The sequence below is a fragment of the Oryctolagus cuniculus genome, chromosome 7 (genome assembly GCF_051225735.1).
Source record: "Oryctolagus cuniculus isolate XC-2025 breed Fujian yellow rabbit chromosome 7, ASM5122573v1, whole genome shotgun sequence".
Classification (NCBI taxonomy): Eukaryota; Metazoa; Chordata; class Mammalia; order Lagomorpha; family Leporidae; genus Oryctolagus; species Oryctolagus cuniculus.
In genome coordinates this window covers 11,586,943-11,604,151 of record NC_142873.1, presented here as the reverse complement: position 1 = coordinate 11,604,151, position 17,209 = coordinate 11,586,943, and the positions used below count along the sequence as shown (strand labels likewise).

Here is a 17,209-nt window from a genome sequence, read left to right as displayed (position 1 = left end):
CAGAGAGGCTGGGCCCAAGCTCCAGCTTTGATCACAACCCTGTTGTAAGAACGCCCTTCCGAGGCCACGCCCCCAGAGAACCAGCGACCTCCGCTAGATGCACTTCCTAAAGGTTCCACTGCCATCCAAGAGGGCCACCCAGGGGACCAAGGCTTCTACACAGAGGCCCTCGGGGCACATGCGACATCCAGACTAATATCTGAACCACCCCCTGCTCCCAAAGGCTCATCGTGTTCATCTCACACCACAGAACGCATTCATTCCAGCCCCAGGAGTCCCAGGGTCTCAGTGTCCAGCACTGCTCCAAAGTCCAAGTGCAAAGCCTCATCTGAGACTCAGAGCAAACTTGTTTGGCTATGAACCCCTGTGAAAATCAAAAACAAGTTACTGGGCGGCGCCACGGCTCACTAGGCTAATCCTCCACCTAGCGGCGCCGGCACACCGGGTTCTAGTCCCGGTCGGGGCACCGGATTCTGTCCCGGTTGCCCCTCTTCCAGGCCAGCTCTCCGCTGTGTCCAGGGAGTGCAGAGGAGGATGGCCCAAGTGCTTGGGCCCTGCACCCCATGGGAGACCAGGAGAAGCACCTGGCTCCTGCCTTCGGATCAGCACGGTGCCCTGGCCACGGCGGCCATTGGAGGGTGAACCAACAGCAAAGGAAGACCTTTCTCTCTGTCTCTCTCTTTCTCTCACTGTCCATTCTGCCTGTCAAAAAAAGTTACCCCCAACGTAACAATGGCAGGATGGGCACAGAGTTCACATTCCCATTCCAAAAGAGAGAAATAGGGGTAGAGCAAAGAAGAGGACTTGACCTAAAGCAAGACTGGACTTCTAAGTGCTAACGCTGCGTGTCTGGCACTGCAGCCACCCTGTGGTGCGGGATGAGCTCCCCAGGGCTTGGGCAGTCCTGACACCCACAGCCCACGTGGTCGCTCTCTGGGGATGCACACGGATATCTGTGACTTCCCAGGGCTGGCGTAGCACAGTGCTGGTTGCTTCCCCTTCCTGGGGGTCTCCACATTGACTTCACTCCCACAGCTCTCCACTAGGCATCACCCACGGGGGCTCCATGCAAGGGACTCCCACATTGCAGCACACCACTGGCCTCCCAGGCTTCCCTCTGGACTCGTAGTGGAAGCTTCCATGACCGCCTGCCTAACTCATGCATCCTGCATGCCTGCAAAAGAGCACTCCATGGACAACACTGAAGCTTGATAGCAGCATCTCCGCACCCGGGCCCCCTTGGCTGCAGCCATGGAATCTTTACTAGCTGAAGGCAGTGACCCTGAGGTTTTGGCGAGCCTGTGGAAGGGATCCCACGTTGCAGGACACACTTGTGCCCCCCAGACCTCTGGGCCTGTGATAGGAGGAGCCCCCAAAAGACTTTGGAGATGACCTCAAGGCCTTTTTCCTACTGCTTTGCTGGTTAGCACATGACTTTCTTTTTTTCTAAAAAAAAAAAAATACTTATTTCAAAGGAGAGAAAAAGAGAGAGATCTTCCCTCTGCTGGTACAGTCCCTAAATGGTTGCAATATCCAGGTCTAGGCCAAAGCCAATAGTCTCGAATTCTATCTGGGTCTCCCACATGCTGACAGGGGCCCAAATACGTGACCCATCTTCTGCTGCCTTCCCAGGTTCATCAGCTGGAGCTGCATTGGAAGTGCAGCAGCTGGGACTTGAACCAGTGCTCCGATATGGGCTGCCAGTTTTGCAAACAGCAGCTTAACCAATGCACCACCATGCCAGCCCCTCCATGGCTCCTACTTTGTCTCTAATCTTTAGAGCAAACGATTTCTCCATCACACTCTCCTGTTTGTGGATGCATGCTTCCTTTGTTTCTTCTCTGGCCAAGCTATGGATTTTGGAAATCTCTCACTGTGCTCCTGTTTACTCTCAGATCTCGCTGTAAAACTGATCAAAAGCAGTCCATCAAACCCATGCCACAGCCTGGACACTCTGCTACCCGGACATCTCTCCCACCAGATAAACAAATGTGTCACCTGCAAGTTCACCTCCCACAAAGTATCAGCATGGACACAAGATTGCCAGGTTCTTTGCCACACTCGTACAGCAAGGGCGGCCCCTGGTCCAGTTCCCAGAGGGGTCCTTATCCCATCTGAAACCACATTAGCATGGCCTTCTCTGTCCACATCACCAGAATCACCTATAACCTCATTCAGCTGTTCATTACAGCACTCCAGGCTTTTTCTCACTTGCTTCTCCAAACCCTTCGAATCTTTTCTAGTTAACCAGCACTAATAGGTCCTCCCCACCTTGGGTCTAGTTAGAGTACCAATTGCACCCTCAACAGTGGTTTTCTCTGTGAGCCAAGTTTTCAATATTATAACTAAAAACCCGAGGCAACCAACTGAAAAGGAGAAAAGCTTCGTTTATCTTACAGTTTTGGAGGCTAAAAGTCCACGTGGCAACATCACAGCCTTTGACTCTGGGGAGGGGCTCCTGGCAGATGGCGGAAGGTAGAGTTTGTACAGAGGAGGGATCACACTGAGAACTAGGAAGCAGAAGAAAGACTGAGCCCAAATCCGGGCTTTTCAAACAACCCTTTCATGAGAACTGCACACCCAAGTGATCTAAGGACTCCCCACTAGACACCACTTCATAAAGATTCCACCACTCCCCGTTAGTTCCACTCTGGGGACCAACGCTTTCCTACATGGGACTTGGGACATTCAATATCCAAACTACCTCACCCTCACAGCACCCAGCAAGGCCACTTGTCTATACTAACCTCAGAGGACAGGAGACCATCGTCACAAAGTGACTCACCACACAGAGCACGGGGCCCGGATGCTGCAGGCTTTGTACGCTTTGGTCCTCCTTAACCCTCTTTGCAACTCTACAGTGGACACAGAATTACCCCAATTTGCAGTGAGGGAGAGGAGAGACCTGAGGGCTGTGCTAGGATGTGGCCCTGGCTGACTGACCCAGGGCTGTGTGACACACCACAGACAGTGCAGTGGCATTCCCGGTCCACTTGGTGGAAAATGCCAAAATTCGTGGTTCGGAGACGGGAGTTGAATGATCTTCTTTCCTGAGTTTACCAAAATTCCAAAAATGCTGAACAAAGAGTCTAGAATTCTACATCCATTAACACCATCAATAAAACATTGTATTCGTCTCTCTCAGCCTCAGTTTCCCTATCTACAAACCGAAAGGCATGGACTAAAGGTCTTCCGGCTTCCTCGTCCTAATTCAGAGCAAGTCGACCCAAAGTACAATAAACCCTCAGGTAAGAAGATGGCTGCTGAGTTTTCTGTTTCGCCTGATCAGCCTGGAAGCACCTAGTTGGGGAAGGTGAACACAGAGAATAACGCCACAGTGACATGAGAAGCGAAATCAGAAGTCAAGAGAAAAAAGATCTTGTCTTCTGCCCGCACAGAACTCAGCACTAAAGAAAAACATGATGAAAACAACAGGGTTTCGCACAATGCCTCGTCCCTGCTGAATGGATGTGTTTGCACACTGCCTGTTCCCTCGGCAAGTCGGCTACAGATGGCGGGGCCGGCTACACTTCTCTGACCTGCTGCGTCTTCCACTGGGCCTGGCAGGAGGAGAGACTCAACTCACCACATGGAGAGAACCCAGGGCGTGAGAACAGAGCAGGGACGGAACGGGGAGTGGGTCTGACCGGCATGAAAATGTGTTTACAACCATATTGCAAATAAGGTCATACCTGAGCCAAGAACTCTTGCGTCTGTCACACCTTAGACACTCAAGCTGCTGGGTAAACAGGTGAACAAACACATCTTAATAGGATGGCTTGCCCTGAGCAGTTAAAATGAGCTGGTTAGAACTGTAGACTTTCTCTAAGTGGAGCACGGCTGCTTCTGCAGGTAGCATTTTATCTGCCACTGTGAGTGTTCATTAAGGAAAGAATGGCTGCTTGGCAGTGAACTTGGGGATGATCCTCATGCCTGTGGCCTGCATGCGTTGACCCTTGATTATGCAACAGCCACTAGTGTGCGTGCTAAGAATCCGACACGAACCCTGCAAACAGCTCTGACGCCACAGCTCAGCTTCCCACCAAGGCCAGTGAAAAGAACTGCATGAGCAGGCACCTGTTTTTTGTTTTTTGTTTTTTTTTTTTTAAATCGAATGCACATCATAGATGCAGCACACAAAATGTGACTGTGGTTCTCGTAATTCTGTGCCTCTGCATACGATGTTCCCATGGCATAGCAAAGTAAAGGGCAAGGAGGAATGCTGTGTCCCCAGGTGCAACCCCCTAAGGCTGTATCTCTTCAGAAACGGAAGGCAAGAAGGCAGGCTTGCTGGTGGGTGTCTGGCTTGTTTCTGGTTTGGGGAAGTCTGGTTGTGCCAGTCTTCCCGTGAATGCCTGTCATCCCTTCTTCCACCCAAGAGTGGAATTGCTGGGTCCAGGGACAGATAGGCATAACCTTAAAGAAACAGCCAAACAGTGGTTGCAATACTTTATGTGCTCACCACTTTGAGAATCGTCGCGACTCCATAGCATACGTGTTGGTGTGAGACATTTTTAACAATTTTCGGGCAATCTCGTGGATATGAAGTAGCAGTTCTTTTTGGTTTTACGTTGCACCTCCCTAGTGAACAATGATGTCGAGTAGGTTTGATCCTCTCATTGGTTGTCTGTATATCTTTTCTTACAACACATCTGTTTAAAACTTTTATACATTTTTTTTGTGTTGGGCTCTCTTTTCTTTTTTAGCTTTTTTGAGGCATAAGCGACATGCAATCAACAGTACATATGTGTTTAGACCTGGGTGCACATCGATGAAATCATCACCAATGTCAAGGTAGTGAACATACCTGTCAGCCTAAGAGGTTCCTCGTGCCCTGGGTGATACTTCCCCGCTCTGCTCCCCACCCTACATCCTCAAGGCTTCCCGCCACCTCAACACTACTTGCATTTTCTACACTTTTATACAAATGCAATTATTACAGCAGGTGCTCTACTTATGCCTGTCTTTCTGTCGGCAGAATTATTTTGAGATTTATCTGGGCTGTTGTGTGCATCAATAGTTCATTCATTTTTATTGTTGGGAAGCATTCCATTCTGCAGATCAAACAAAATTCATTTACGCATTTCCTTGTTGACACAATGTGGACTGTTTCCAGTTGTAAGCATTTACGATTAAAGCAACCATGAAGAGTCACGTACAAATCTTTGAATGGACATATACTCTCACTGATCTTGGGCGGAAGCAGAATGACTGGATCAGCGGGAGGTGTGTGTTTCAGTGTTTAAAAAGCAGTCAACATTTTTTCACAGGTAACTGTAACCTTCTGCATTGCCATCAGCTGTCTATGAGAGCACGGGTTCCCTCACTTCCTTGTCAACACTCGGATGTCAGACTTATTGTTGGCCATTCTAAGTGGCCTCGTATGGGATCTCAGGGTGGTGTGATTTCCACCTGTAATGGATAACGATGTTGAACACGTCACATGAACGCATCGGCCATCTATTTATCTTTAGTGAAGTGTCAGTCCAAATCTATTGTGCCCCATTTTTATTTGCCTGCTTTTTCTTTCTAACAGATTTTGAGAGTTAATTACACATTCTGAAAAGAGGTACTTTTCTCAGATGTATCGTTTGTAAATATTTTCCCAGCCTGTGACTTGTTTTTCATTCTCTTAACAGAGTATTTGGAAGAGGAAGATTTTTAAATTTTGAGAAAAGCCAATTTATCACTTTTTCTTTTCTGGTATGCGCTTTTGGTGTCACAGCTATCGATCAGTTTGGAGAAAACTGGCAGCTGAACGTTACTAAATCTTCTGACACATGATCATGAAACATATTTCCACTCACTTAACTCTTCTTTAATTGCTGTCATGACATTTTACAATTTTCATTGTAAAGCTGTTACACATAATCTTAAAGTTATTCCTAATTTTGAAACGATCACAAATGAGATTTTTTAAATGCTATAATCCAGTTGTTGGCATTACCTAGAAATACAACTTGTGTTTATGCAGGGGCCTTGTGCACGCCAGCACTGTCACACTTACACACTAACCTTAGAGGATTTACCAAATGTTCTATAGAAGTTATTCTGTCATCCAGATTACTTTTATTTTTATTTATTTATTTATTTTTTTTGACAGGCAGAGTTAGGCAGTGAGATAGAGAGGCAGAGAGAAAGGTCTTCCTTCCGTTGGTTCACCCCCAAATGGCCGCCATGGCCGGCACGCTGTGCTGATCTGAAGCCAGGAGCCAGGTGCTTCCTCCTGGTCTCCCATGCGGGTACAGGGCTCAAGCACTTGGGCCATCCTCCACTGCCTTCCCAGGCCACAGCAGAGAGCTGGACTGGAAGAGGAGCAACCAGGACAGAACCAGCGCCCCAACTGGGACTAGAACCCGGGGTGCCGGCGCCACAGGTGGAGGATTAGCCTAGTGAGCCGCGGCACCAGCCACTTTTATCCTTTTTCTTCTGTCACTGCACTGGCCAGGACATCCAATGCCATGGTGAAGAGAAGACCTGAGAGCACACGTCCTTGTCTAACTACAGACTTTAAGGATAAACCTCCAGTCCTTCACCATCCAGTATCTGCTAAATGTAGGTTTTTAATCATAAAGGAAGTTGGCTTTCTCAAGTACCTTTTCCATACCCAGTGAGATATGTTTTTTTTTTTTTTCCTTTTTGATACGGCGAGTGATACTGATGATTTTCAAGTGTCAACCCAACCCTGCATGTCTGGAATAAAATCTCCCTTGAGTGTGATATACTATTCTTTTTATATATTATTGAATTTGATTTGAAAAAAAATATTGCTTCAGATTTTTGCTCCTATATTTTTAAAGGATAATTATCTGCAAATCAATAGTTTTTTTTTTCTTTTAATGTATTTGTCAGGTTGACTTTGACACACTGAAATTTACTGAGATTGATTTCGTGGCCCAAAACAGGATCTATCTTTGGAAATAGTCTTTGCATACTTCAAAAAGATGTGTATTTGGCCATTTTTAGGTGTTTGATTCTATAAATATCAATTTAACCAGGTAGGCTGATATACTTCAACTGTTCTATATCCTTACTGATATTTTACCTATTTTTAAATTTTAATCAGCAGACCCAGCGCTGTGGCGTAGTGGGTAAAGACACTGCCAGCATCCCATATGGGCACCAGTTCGAGTCCCAGCTGTTCCACTTCTGATCCAGCTCTCTGCTATAGCCTGGGAAAGCAGTGGAAGATGGCCCAGGTGTTTGGGTCCCTGCACCCGCGTGGGAGACTCAGAGGAAGCTCCTGGCTCCTGGCTTCAGATAGGCCCAGCTCCAGCCATTGTGGCCATTTGAGGAGTGAACCAGTGGATAGAAGATTCATTTCCTCTCTCTCTCTTTTCTCTCTGTTTTTGTCTCTCTGTAACTCTGCCTTTCAAATAAATAAATAAATATTTTAAAAAAATTTAATCAGCTACTGAGAGAGTTGAAATCTCTAATAATGATTATGGACTTGGATGTTTCTTCATTCTCACATTTTGTCTTTATGTATCTGAACACTGGCACAGGTTCATAAAAAGATTTCCACGTCTTCTTAACGAAGTAACCACTTTGCCATTAGAAAATGTCTCTACCTCTGGTAATGCTAATTTCTTAAAGTGCACTTGATCTAGTATTGGCAGAGTCAGACCAGCTTCTTATATTTAAGAGTTTCCATCACATGTATTTTCCATCCTTTTACTTTCAACCTGTATGTCTTTGAATCTAAGGTGCTTTGGTTTCACTAGAGTATACTGGGAACTTGCTTTGGTTTTTTTTATCTAGTTTGTACATCTCTGCTTCTTCTCTGGGGGATATAGTCAACTTCTATTTAATGTGATTTTATCAGTGCGGATCCCAGTCTACCTTCATGGGCAGGGCTTGGATCCAGGCTCTAGTGTCTCTGCCAAGTTCTCTCTCTCTCTGCTCTGCAGGCTGAGTGCCTGTGCAAAAGTCGCTCAGGACTCCTCTTCCCTCCCCAGCCCCCCCACAATGTGCTCTGCATCCCATATGATGGACCCATCTCCACCTGCTGCTTTGTCCATGCCCTCAGTGGGCTACGATGGTGTTCTGGGCAATGTCTGGCATTCCTTGGAAGGCCGGCTCCCAGCCCTCCTCCCCCTCTCCTGTCCTGTATGGTACAGTCACACAGGAAGGAGCCAGAGTTGGGGGCCCACTCACACTGTGCAGCCTAGCCTCTCTCAAATTAGTCTCCAGACACTGAGAACAGCAACTGAAAATATACGCCAAACTCTTCGCCCCTGCCAGGGACTGGTCTCCCTAACTCTTGTCCCGGTCGTATGGGAAGAGCTATGCTCAGTCGTTCCCAGAAGAGTTCATTCTGGAATTGGGTTTGCTCAGGTTTCTTTATACCCTCACCTCCCTGGGGGGTTTCCTAACAGGTATGATGACAGCTCCTCTGGTTTGTTTGCCAGCCTGGGGGTGGGGATGGAGTTGGTTCTGGACACTGCATTTTGGTCCATCTTATACCACCAACAGGTGATGTCCGGCTGTTCTCCCAATGCCCACCCTCTCAGAAGCCCTCCTGGGTCCTGCTTCTCCCACGTGATTTCAGCGTTCCTCCTCCTTTTAGTGTCCCCTCCCTTACAGAATGGCATCTGCTTTTCAACTACAATTCTTGTTTGATTTTTGTCTTTCTTAACCAGGAAGACTGTAAAATCCTAAAAGGCAGAGCCTAAGTTTTATCTGTCCAATATCAGCACCTCATACAGCTTCCTGCACACTAAGTGTGTCTTTAAAATGTTTCCCAAATAAATCAGTTAATTACTTATCACTGTCAAGTAATTAATTTCAGTTTAACCCTCCTCCATAACACAGTGTGAGTGAGGAATTTCTAGTGTTCTACACAATGACTAATGGGCCTGTGACCCAGATACTGCAGTCAATAAAATGAGAAGTTGGTAACCATCACTAACAATGCAGAAGTAATAACAACATGTTGATTTAGTGATCAATAAGAGCTCAATTAGTGTGTCAGAGCTCTGAGTTAGTTGGTTTGATTTAAGGGAAGTGGTGTGATTTTATTCCCTATGGCTTCTGTTATGAAGTAATCAGTACGAAAGCTTTGAAAGATAATAAATTCATACTATTTCTGTATGCTACAGTTAGATTTTTTTATGATAGATACACAGAAAATGATTTATAAAATCATTCACTGGAAACTGGTTGCACTTGGAAGATCAGTGTAGAAACCTTAAATTTCCAATCGCCTGGGGCAGGGGACCAGAAGATGCTGCCCAAATGCCTACGCGGCCATATTTATACATAAATGTCACGCAACCACGTCAGCACAAAAGCTTGGTAACACCTCATTATGTGCTTCTTGTACTTTTAGTCAACGCTTGTTCATTAGAGAGATGACTCAGAGCTTGCTTCTCATTTAAACACTGGACAGAGAAAATAATGAGTTTTGGCTTTTCATGCATTAAAAAAATAAAACAGAGAAGCATCCATCTCAACACAAAAGAAAAAATTACCTAAGCCAAGCATGCCACCAAGTGCTCTATCTCTGAATAATGCCATGAGGGTCCTGCTCACAGAATTCATTCATTCACTCATTCATTCATTCAAACTGGTCACAGAGGACCTAGCGACCATCAGTCTGGGCATCCGGCACCAACCAGAACAGCTGGGGCAAACCACAGAGCATGGTCACTCAACACCCTGGCCGGGAGTTTGAAATATCACAGAAGGCACACACAGCAGGAGAGGGGAGACGTGCTGATGGAATGTTTGCTATGACCACTGCCAGCCCCACGGACCCCCTCATGGTTTCTTGTTGTGGAGGCAGGTAGAGACACGGGCAGGGCCTGCACCCCCCTCGCCATGCACCTTAGACCCGACGCACATGGCTGAGCCAGTGGACACACAGCACAAGAGATGGACCCTGTTCCTGAACAGCCGGTGTTGCAGCACAGAGACGGGGCTGCGGCCAGCTTGCTCTCGGCTGACTGTTGGCTGTGCCTTCTTCCTGCATTAGGAAGCCTGCTTTTGAAAGCCTTCCTGAGCCTCAGGGTCAGGTTCCTGGTGCTGGAATGGTAGAGCAGCCAAGTCAGGATGAGCAGAGCTCATCAACACTACTGACTGAGTAGTGAGGCTGCAGACCCGCTGCCCCTCCCCCAGCTGTGGCCGGGTGTGCACCCAGCTGTGCAGGTCTAGCAGAATTCTGTAGGCACATCCTAGAGTGGCTCTCCGAGGCGGGCGCTTCTCTCACATATAGGCTTTGCGTTCCCCACAGGGGTTCCCCACGATACCTTCTAACACCTCCTAGCACGAATTGCTCAATACTCCACCAAACCGTTCCGCGTTCAACAAGTCTCTGCAATTTGCTGCAGTTCATGTCTAACAGCCCTGTGTCACACCTGCTAGTGTCACCATACACGGGGTTGCTAACAGCAAACAGTACGGCAGGCACTCCCTGGGGATCCTTGGCACCCATGCAGGTGCACTACCTACTGCGCCGTGGACAAGGAGCCAATTCTATTCTGAGTTTGCCTCTTCCATTTTAGTATGAGAGCTAATTTTAAAGCAAATAACTGCACCTGGGGGAGAAACAGGACGCTAGGTCCAGAATGAGCAACTGGGGCTTCTTCCATGCATGAAACCAAACCACCTTGGCCATTGGTGCTTCAATGTCACAGCCCTTCTGGGGCATCAGCCGGCTGTGGCTCCCAGTCTGTGTTCCCGCTGTTTCTGAGCTGAAGATGAGCACACTTGGGGTGGACATCTAAGTGGAGCCATCACTGTTAAGTTAGCAGGGAAGATGTTAAACCACTTCTTAGAAAAATCCAGGGGCCGGCGCTGTGGCGTAGTAGGCTAAGCCTCCACCTGCGGTGCTGGCAACCCATACAGGCGCCGGTTCACATCCTGGCTGCTCCTTTTCTGGCCCAGCTCTCTGCTGTGGCCTGGGAAAGCAGTAGAAGATGGCCCAAAGTGCTTGAGCCCCTGCACCTGCGTGGGAGACTCAAAAGAAGCTCCTGGCTTCAGATCAACCCAGCTCTGGCCATTGCGACCATTTGGGGAGTAAACCAGCAGATGGAAGACCTCTCTCTCTGCCTCCTTCTCTCTGTCTGTAACTCTGCCTCTCAAATAATTAAATATCTATAAAAAAAATCTGAACACATTTCCTTCCCTTTCATTTGAACTCCTTCTATGTCTTCATCCCCTGCTCTCTCACGTCACTAATGCCATCTCTGGGCTGCACCCAGCTTGCTCCTGGCTGACTGTTCACTCCCAGCATCTGGGGACATGACGCACTGTCTCCAGTGCAGACACCATAAATCCCACGGCCACGGGGAAGACTGAGCATAAAGCTCCTTGGCCCCTTTGATAAAGCACAACAGAGGATAAAGGAGGAAGGCCAAGCACCTGTTTGCTCTTTGTATGTTCTTACATCACCAAGACACAATGGAACTGGGACACCTGTTTCCCATGGCGTCATGAAGTAAAGAAATGAGATCCACAGTGCATGGCAATGACGGCTGGTTGAACCCCTCCAGGGCTCTGGGCACATGGATGAAATTTGTTCCATAGGCACAGTTCTTTTCTCCTGATTCTCCTCTGTGGGGTCACAGAACTCCATGGGGTCCCCAGTGCCTGGTTTTCAGACGCCTAACCTAATTTTCATTCCATGTTTAAAACAGTATCTTGGGCCAGCACTGAGGCTCACTGGGCTAATCCTCCACCTGCGGCGCCAGCACCTCGGCTTCTAGTTCCAGTTGGCGTGCCGGGTTCTAGTCCCGGTTGCTCCTCTTCCAGTCCAGCTCTCTGCTGTGGCCCGGGAGTGCAGTGGAGGATGGCCCAAGTGCTTGGGCCCTGCACCCGCATGGGAGACCAGGAGGAAGCACCTGGCTCCTGGCTTCAGATTGGTGCAGTGCCAGCCATAGTGGCCATTTGGGGGGTGAACCAACAGAAGGAAGACCTTTCTCTCTGTCTCTCTCTCTCACTGTCCACTCTGCCTGTCAAAAAAAAAAAAAATAGTATCTTACTCACGACTATGCACTGGGCAATTTACAAAGAGCCCTGTACATGTTCTCTGGTTCACACTCACAGTAACCTCATGCCCAAGGATCACCCCAATTTTTCAGCCAGGAACCCCGCAGGACTGAGAGCTTAGCGAACTTCCCCTGGACCACCGAGCACTGCACAGAGGAGCTGGCTGCAGAACTGGAGAGCCCCTCTTAGCCTGCACTGGCTCCCCAGCCTGAAAATCCACCTGGAATCTACCGTGGCCTTCACCGTAGCCGAGCCCCTCACAAGCGCTGAGTCCTTATCGGTGACTGGGCAGAAAAATCCAAGTTTAACTTTTTATAAAGTAGCGTCAAACGGACTCGGCTCGGTCTCCTGTGGAAGGCTTGCCCATAGCCTGCGTGCAAGGCCGGGCGCACATTTCTCAGCCTGCCCAGGGGCTGGAGAGGGGCCGAGCACCTCGGGCTCTGGATCCTGCTTCTTCAGCTCGCACCCTCCTTCCCTTTCCAGGCCACTTGAAAGCTGGTGACCCCAGCGTAACAAATACGCATCAAAGCCATTTAAACTATTCTTTTCCATTTAAAACATTCCTTGAGATTCCCCCTTCTGCTTCTCCAAAATGTTCCTTAGAATGGGCTTTGCCTCCTGAAATGGCTTCCAGCAGGTTTTGCTTTGGCATAAAACAAACTTCCACCTGGGCACCCTGACAGGTGAGCCTGCGTCTGCAAGCCTGCCTGCCCCCTGCTGTCCTGGGCACGTATCCGTGTGTGGCACCCAGACCACACCCCGTCCAGCCCTCCTGTCACCCTGCAGTGCTGCCCAGCATGGGTCTGCTGCGAAAGACAGGCCTCTGGGGATGCAGCAGGTGCAGTGCCCAAAACAGAACAGAACACATTCAATGCCCACCCAACTCCAGCCAAGCTGAGGGTCCTTCCTGTCCTCCTCACTTCAGGGTCAGATGTCCACGGCTGTCCCAGACCCTAACGACAGAAGTAAGGCTCTGCTCCCCACCTACCCCTCTATGGTGTTGTGTCTGTGTTTCCACGATGGACAACAACACTTCGTCTCAAAGATGAGCTTCTTTTTTTTTTTTTTTTTAAACAGGCAGAGTGGACAGTGAGAGAGAGAGACAGAGAGAAAGGTCTTCCTTTTGCTGTTGGTTCACCCTCCAATGGCCGCCACGGCTGGCGCACCACGCTGATCCGATGGCAGGAGCCAGGTGCTTCTCCTGGTCTCCCATGGGGTGCAGGGCCCAAGCACTTGGGCCATCCTCCACTGCACTCCCTGGCCACAGCAGAGAGCTGGCCTGGAAGAGGGGCAACCGGGACAGAATCCGGCGCCCCTGCCGGGACTAGAACCCAGTGTGCCAGCGCTGCAAGGCGGAGGATTAGCCTAGTGAGCCGCGGCGCTGGCAAAGATGAGCTTCTAAAGACTCTCACCCCTGAAGGCAGCTTGGGCCACATTTCTAACAGGAAGACCACCACATGGAGGGCCCGTTCTGCTGGACTTGGGACTATGTGAACTCCAAAGGGCTCCAGGAATCTTTCTCTGCAGGCAACACCTGCTCTTCCCAGGCCCACTGGTCTGGGAGATAGGAGTCAAGTCTAAACATCTAGGACATACTCCCAAGTCTTTTGCACACCCTGGAGAAACCTGCACAAGTAGGCAAAAGACAAGCTCTGGGCACAGAGAGAAAGCCATCAGCCGCACCTCAGTTGGGGCTTTGTCATGCTTCTTCCTGGGGTACACATTTGCAGCTGTGGCCTGAGACAGAGCCCCCAGGTACGGCAGGTAGCGCTGCAGCGTCTTGGCCAGGACCACGTCATTCTCCAGGCTGTGTCTCCTTTCATTATCCACATTCTGTTTTGAGGTCCTGAAAAGAAAACCAAGAATCAATCGCGTGTTTGATTAGCAGCACTGATCAGCCTGGGTCAGTCTTGGTGAGATGCCTAACGGGAGCCCAGTGTGGCCTCCAGAGCTCACGTGACAGTGCAGTCTGTGTGCACAAAGCTATGGGGTCCGGCGCTCCCCTTGCTGACCCTTGACTTGGGTCTGATCTCGAGGGTAAGTAGGAGATGGGGCAGACTGGAGCTAGGAAGGGCTGTGCACAGGAGGTTGACGTCAGATCTTCTGTTGGCTTTGAAAGGACGGCGTAGCCTCCAGACACTGGGAAAGCCAGCCACAGACCCTCGCCTGGAGGTTCCAATAGGAGCCGGCCCTGCCCACTCTGTGGCTTTATCCTAGTGAGACGCATGTTGGACTCTTACCTTATGTACTGATGGAGGATACATTTGTACAGCAGGTGCTATGTGCTCCTCCACTGTGCCTGCCACCACCATTAAACAATTAGGCACAGGTCACCACTGTGTGCACAGACCATGCAGACAAAGAGCTCTGAGGCTGGGAGGCTCACCCTGCAGCAGGATTTTGGGGGCTGGGTAGCAGGAGCGGTGAGGTCAAGGGCACAGAAATCCAGGCATAGCTGGCCACAGGACTATGGAGGAAAGGGAGACTCTGGGAGACACCTTGAAGGATCCACTGCACGCAGCCACCGCTAATTACACTCAGAGTCATAGAGAGAACGGCTCATTCGCCAGCGAGACATCCGTCACTGTGAAGTGTAGCCATCAAGAAAGGCAACCAGAGAGGGCCCAGACAGAGCTAGCAGCGAGGGGCTGGGAAAGCCAAGGAAAGGGTGTCCCCGCAGGAACCCGCAGACACGGATGTTGGGACTGACCACTGGCCACACTCGGGTCTGGGGAGGAAGTTTAGGGGTCGGAGGGGGAGGAATGTTGGTGTCCCGTCACAACTGCTCTGTCCTCTGATTAACCATAGCTCCCTGGGAGCGACAGGTGGTCTCTCCGAGCCTGGCTCCCTCCCAGCCTGGAGCTGTGGACACCGCAGCTCCGTCCCCTGGAGCTCCCTGCTGCTGACCCAGGCTCTTGCTTTTCTGATTTTCTCACCCACCCCAAAAGGACCCAGGGGGTACCTTCTGTGAGGAAGGAAATTCAAACAAAAAGGCCCATCCACCAGCCAGGATGCATACCAGGGGATCTCAGAAAGTTCATGGGAGGTGGAATTAAGGCAAGTTTGGGGGCCAGCGCCGCGGCTCACTAGGCTAATCCTCCACCTTGCGGCGCCGGCACACCGGGTTCTAGTCCCAGTTGGGGCGCCGGATTCTGTCCCGGTTGCCCCTCTTCCAGGCCAGCTCTCTGCTATGACCCGGGAGTGCAGTGGAGGATGGCCCAGGTGCTTGGGCCCTGCACCCGCATAGGAGACCAGGAGAAGCACCTGGCTCCTGCCATCAGATCAGCGCAGTGCACCGGCCGCGGCAGCCATTGGAGGGTGAACCAACGGCAAAGGAAAACCTTTCTCTCTGTCTCTCTCTCTCACTGTCCACTCTGCCTGTCAAAAAAAAAAAAAAAAAAAAAGACAAGTTTGGGTGTGGGAGAGCTGAGCAAGCCATGCGTGGTTTTTCCCTAATGTCCATGTTCCACAGACCTCTTCATCCACAGACACAAGTTTAACAGACCTATGGCGTATCTCCTAGTGCTTCCTACTGCTGACCAAAGAGTTGTGAATTCTGCTCATTTTCAGCTTTTCAAGTCATTGAGGGCCTTGTTTTTGTTCACAAAAGAGGAGATGGGAATTACAGTTAAAGGACAGCGTGTTGCTAGGTTAATCCTTCACCTGCAGCACCAGCATCCCATGTGGGCGCCGGGTTCTAGTCCCGGCTGCTCCTCTTCCAGGCCAGCTCTCTGCTGTGGCCTGGGAGTGCAGTGGAGGATGGCCCAAGTGCTTGGGCCCTGTACCCCATGGGAGACCAGGAGGAAGCACCTGGCTCCTGGCTTTGGATCGGCGCAGCTCCAGCCATTGTGGCCACTTGGGGAGTGAACCAATAGAAGGAAGACCTTTCTCTCTGTCTTTCCCCCTCACTGTCTGTAACTTTGCCTGTCAAATAAATAAAATAAAATCTTTTTTAAAAAAAGAGCAGTGTGTTGGAGCCAGGGTTGGCCCCCTTCCTGCCCACATCCCCAGAGCTACCATCCCTGAGCCCCTGCTGCCTTGGGAAACATCCACACACCCCAAGCCCAGGTTCCTCATCAGAACCAGCCTGGGACAGTCAGGTCACCTCGGCTCTGACCTTCAATGCTGCTGCTGGCCCAGCCTCCCCCAGGTCTCCCAGTTTCCCCCCGACAGTGTACAGCCCCAACAGTCACAGCCCAACCTGCCCACGCACTTCTGCCCCACCCCCGGCGGAGGCCGATCCAAGGGAACCACAGGTACTCCTCGGGAGCCAAGGCACAGACCTCGGTTGCTGTGGCCCTGGCTGGCACAAGAAGGCAAGAACCACAGCGGGTGCTGCATGAGGTGGAAACTTCCAGATTTACAGAAAATTGCCGAGACAGTCCAGATGGCTCCCCTATACCCTTCATTTAAATTCCCCTAACACTAGTTGAGTATTTCCATTTTTTTATTGGCTTATTAGCCATAGTTCTTTTGTAATTGTAGTGGTTGCTTCAAAATGGATAGCACCCATTTTTAACCTATCCCAACCTGCCTTCAAGTGCTATCATACTATTCCACATACACGATTCATCAAAAACCTTAAAACAGTATTCACACGCTTGCATTTCTCCATAAATTCTATTTATAGCTTTGCTGTAAACCCCACAATACATGGTTACTTCTGTGTAAGCTACCAGTTTCCCTCACTGTGATTTAAATAATGAGAAAACACTGCACCTGCTGATCCATGGAGTCTTTGTTCTGTGTGCTTTTCCTGTTTCTGTCTGGTGTTACTCTCCTCCTACCTGAAGGCCCGCCCCTTACTATTCCTAGAAAGACACTTCTGCTGGTGATGGCTTCTTTGAGTTTCTGGGTTCCCCGGGCAAGTCTTAATGTTACCTTTAACACTAGAAGGCATTTTCATGGAATATAGAATTCTTCTTTCAGGACTTTAAAAATGGGGCTGGTGCTGTGGGTACAGCCAGTTCAGCCCCTGCGTGCCACACTGGCATTCCATATCTGAGTGCTGATTTGAGCCCTGGCTCTTTAGCTTCCAATCCAGCTCCTGCTAATGCACCTGAAAAAGCAGCTAAAGATGGCCCAAGTCCTTGAATCCCTGCCACTCACGTGGGAGACATGGATGGAATTCCTGGCTCTTGGCTTCAGCCTGGCTCAAGTGCTGGCCATTGTTGCCATTTGGGGAGCAAACCCGTGAATGAAAGATGTATCTGCCTCT

The 17,209-nt window shown here is 49.7% G+C and overlaps 1 protein-coding gene across 3 annotated transcripts in view; it reads right to left on the bottom strand.

Annotated features, from left to right (window-relative positions):
• Positions 1-17,209, bottom strand: part of PTPRN2 (protein tyrosine phosphatase receptor type N2) — a 1,109,078-nt gene that overhangs the window by 674,656 nt on the left and 417,213 nt on the right. For all 3 annotated transcript variants that reach the window (XM_089336860.1, XM_051857048.3, XM_089336861.1), the window contains one exon: positions 13,675-13,837. In XM_089336860.1, coding sequence (XP_089192986.1) covers positions 13,675-13,837 — 163 coding nt within the window. The remainder of the gene's footprint in view (positions 1-13,674; positions 13,838-17,209) is intronic.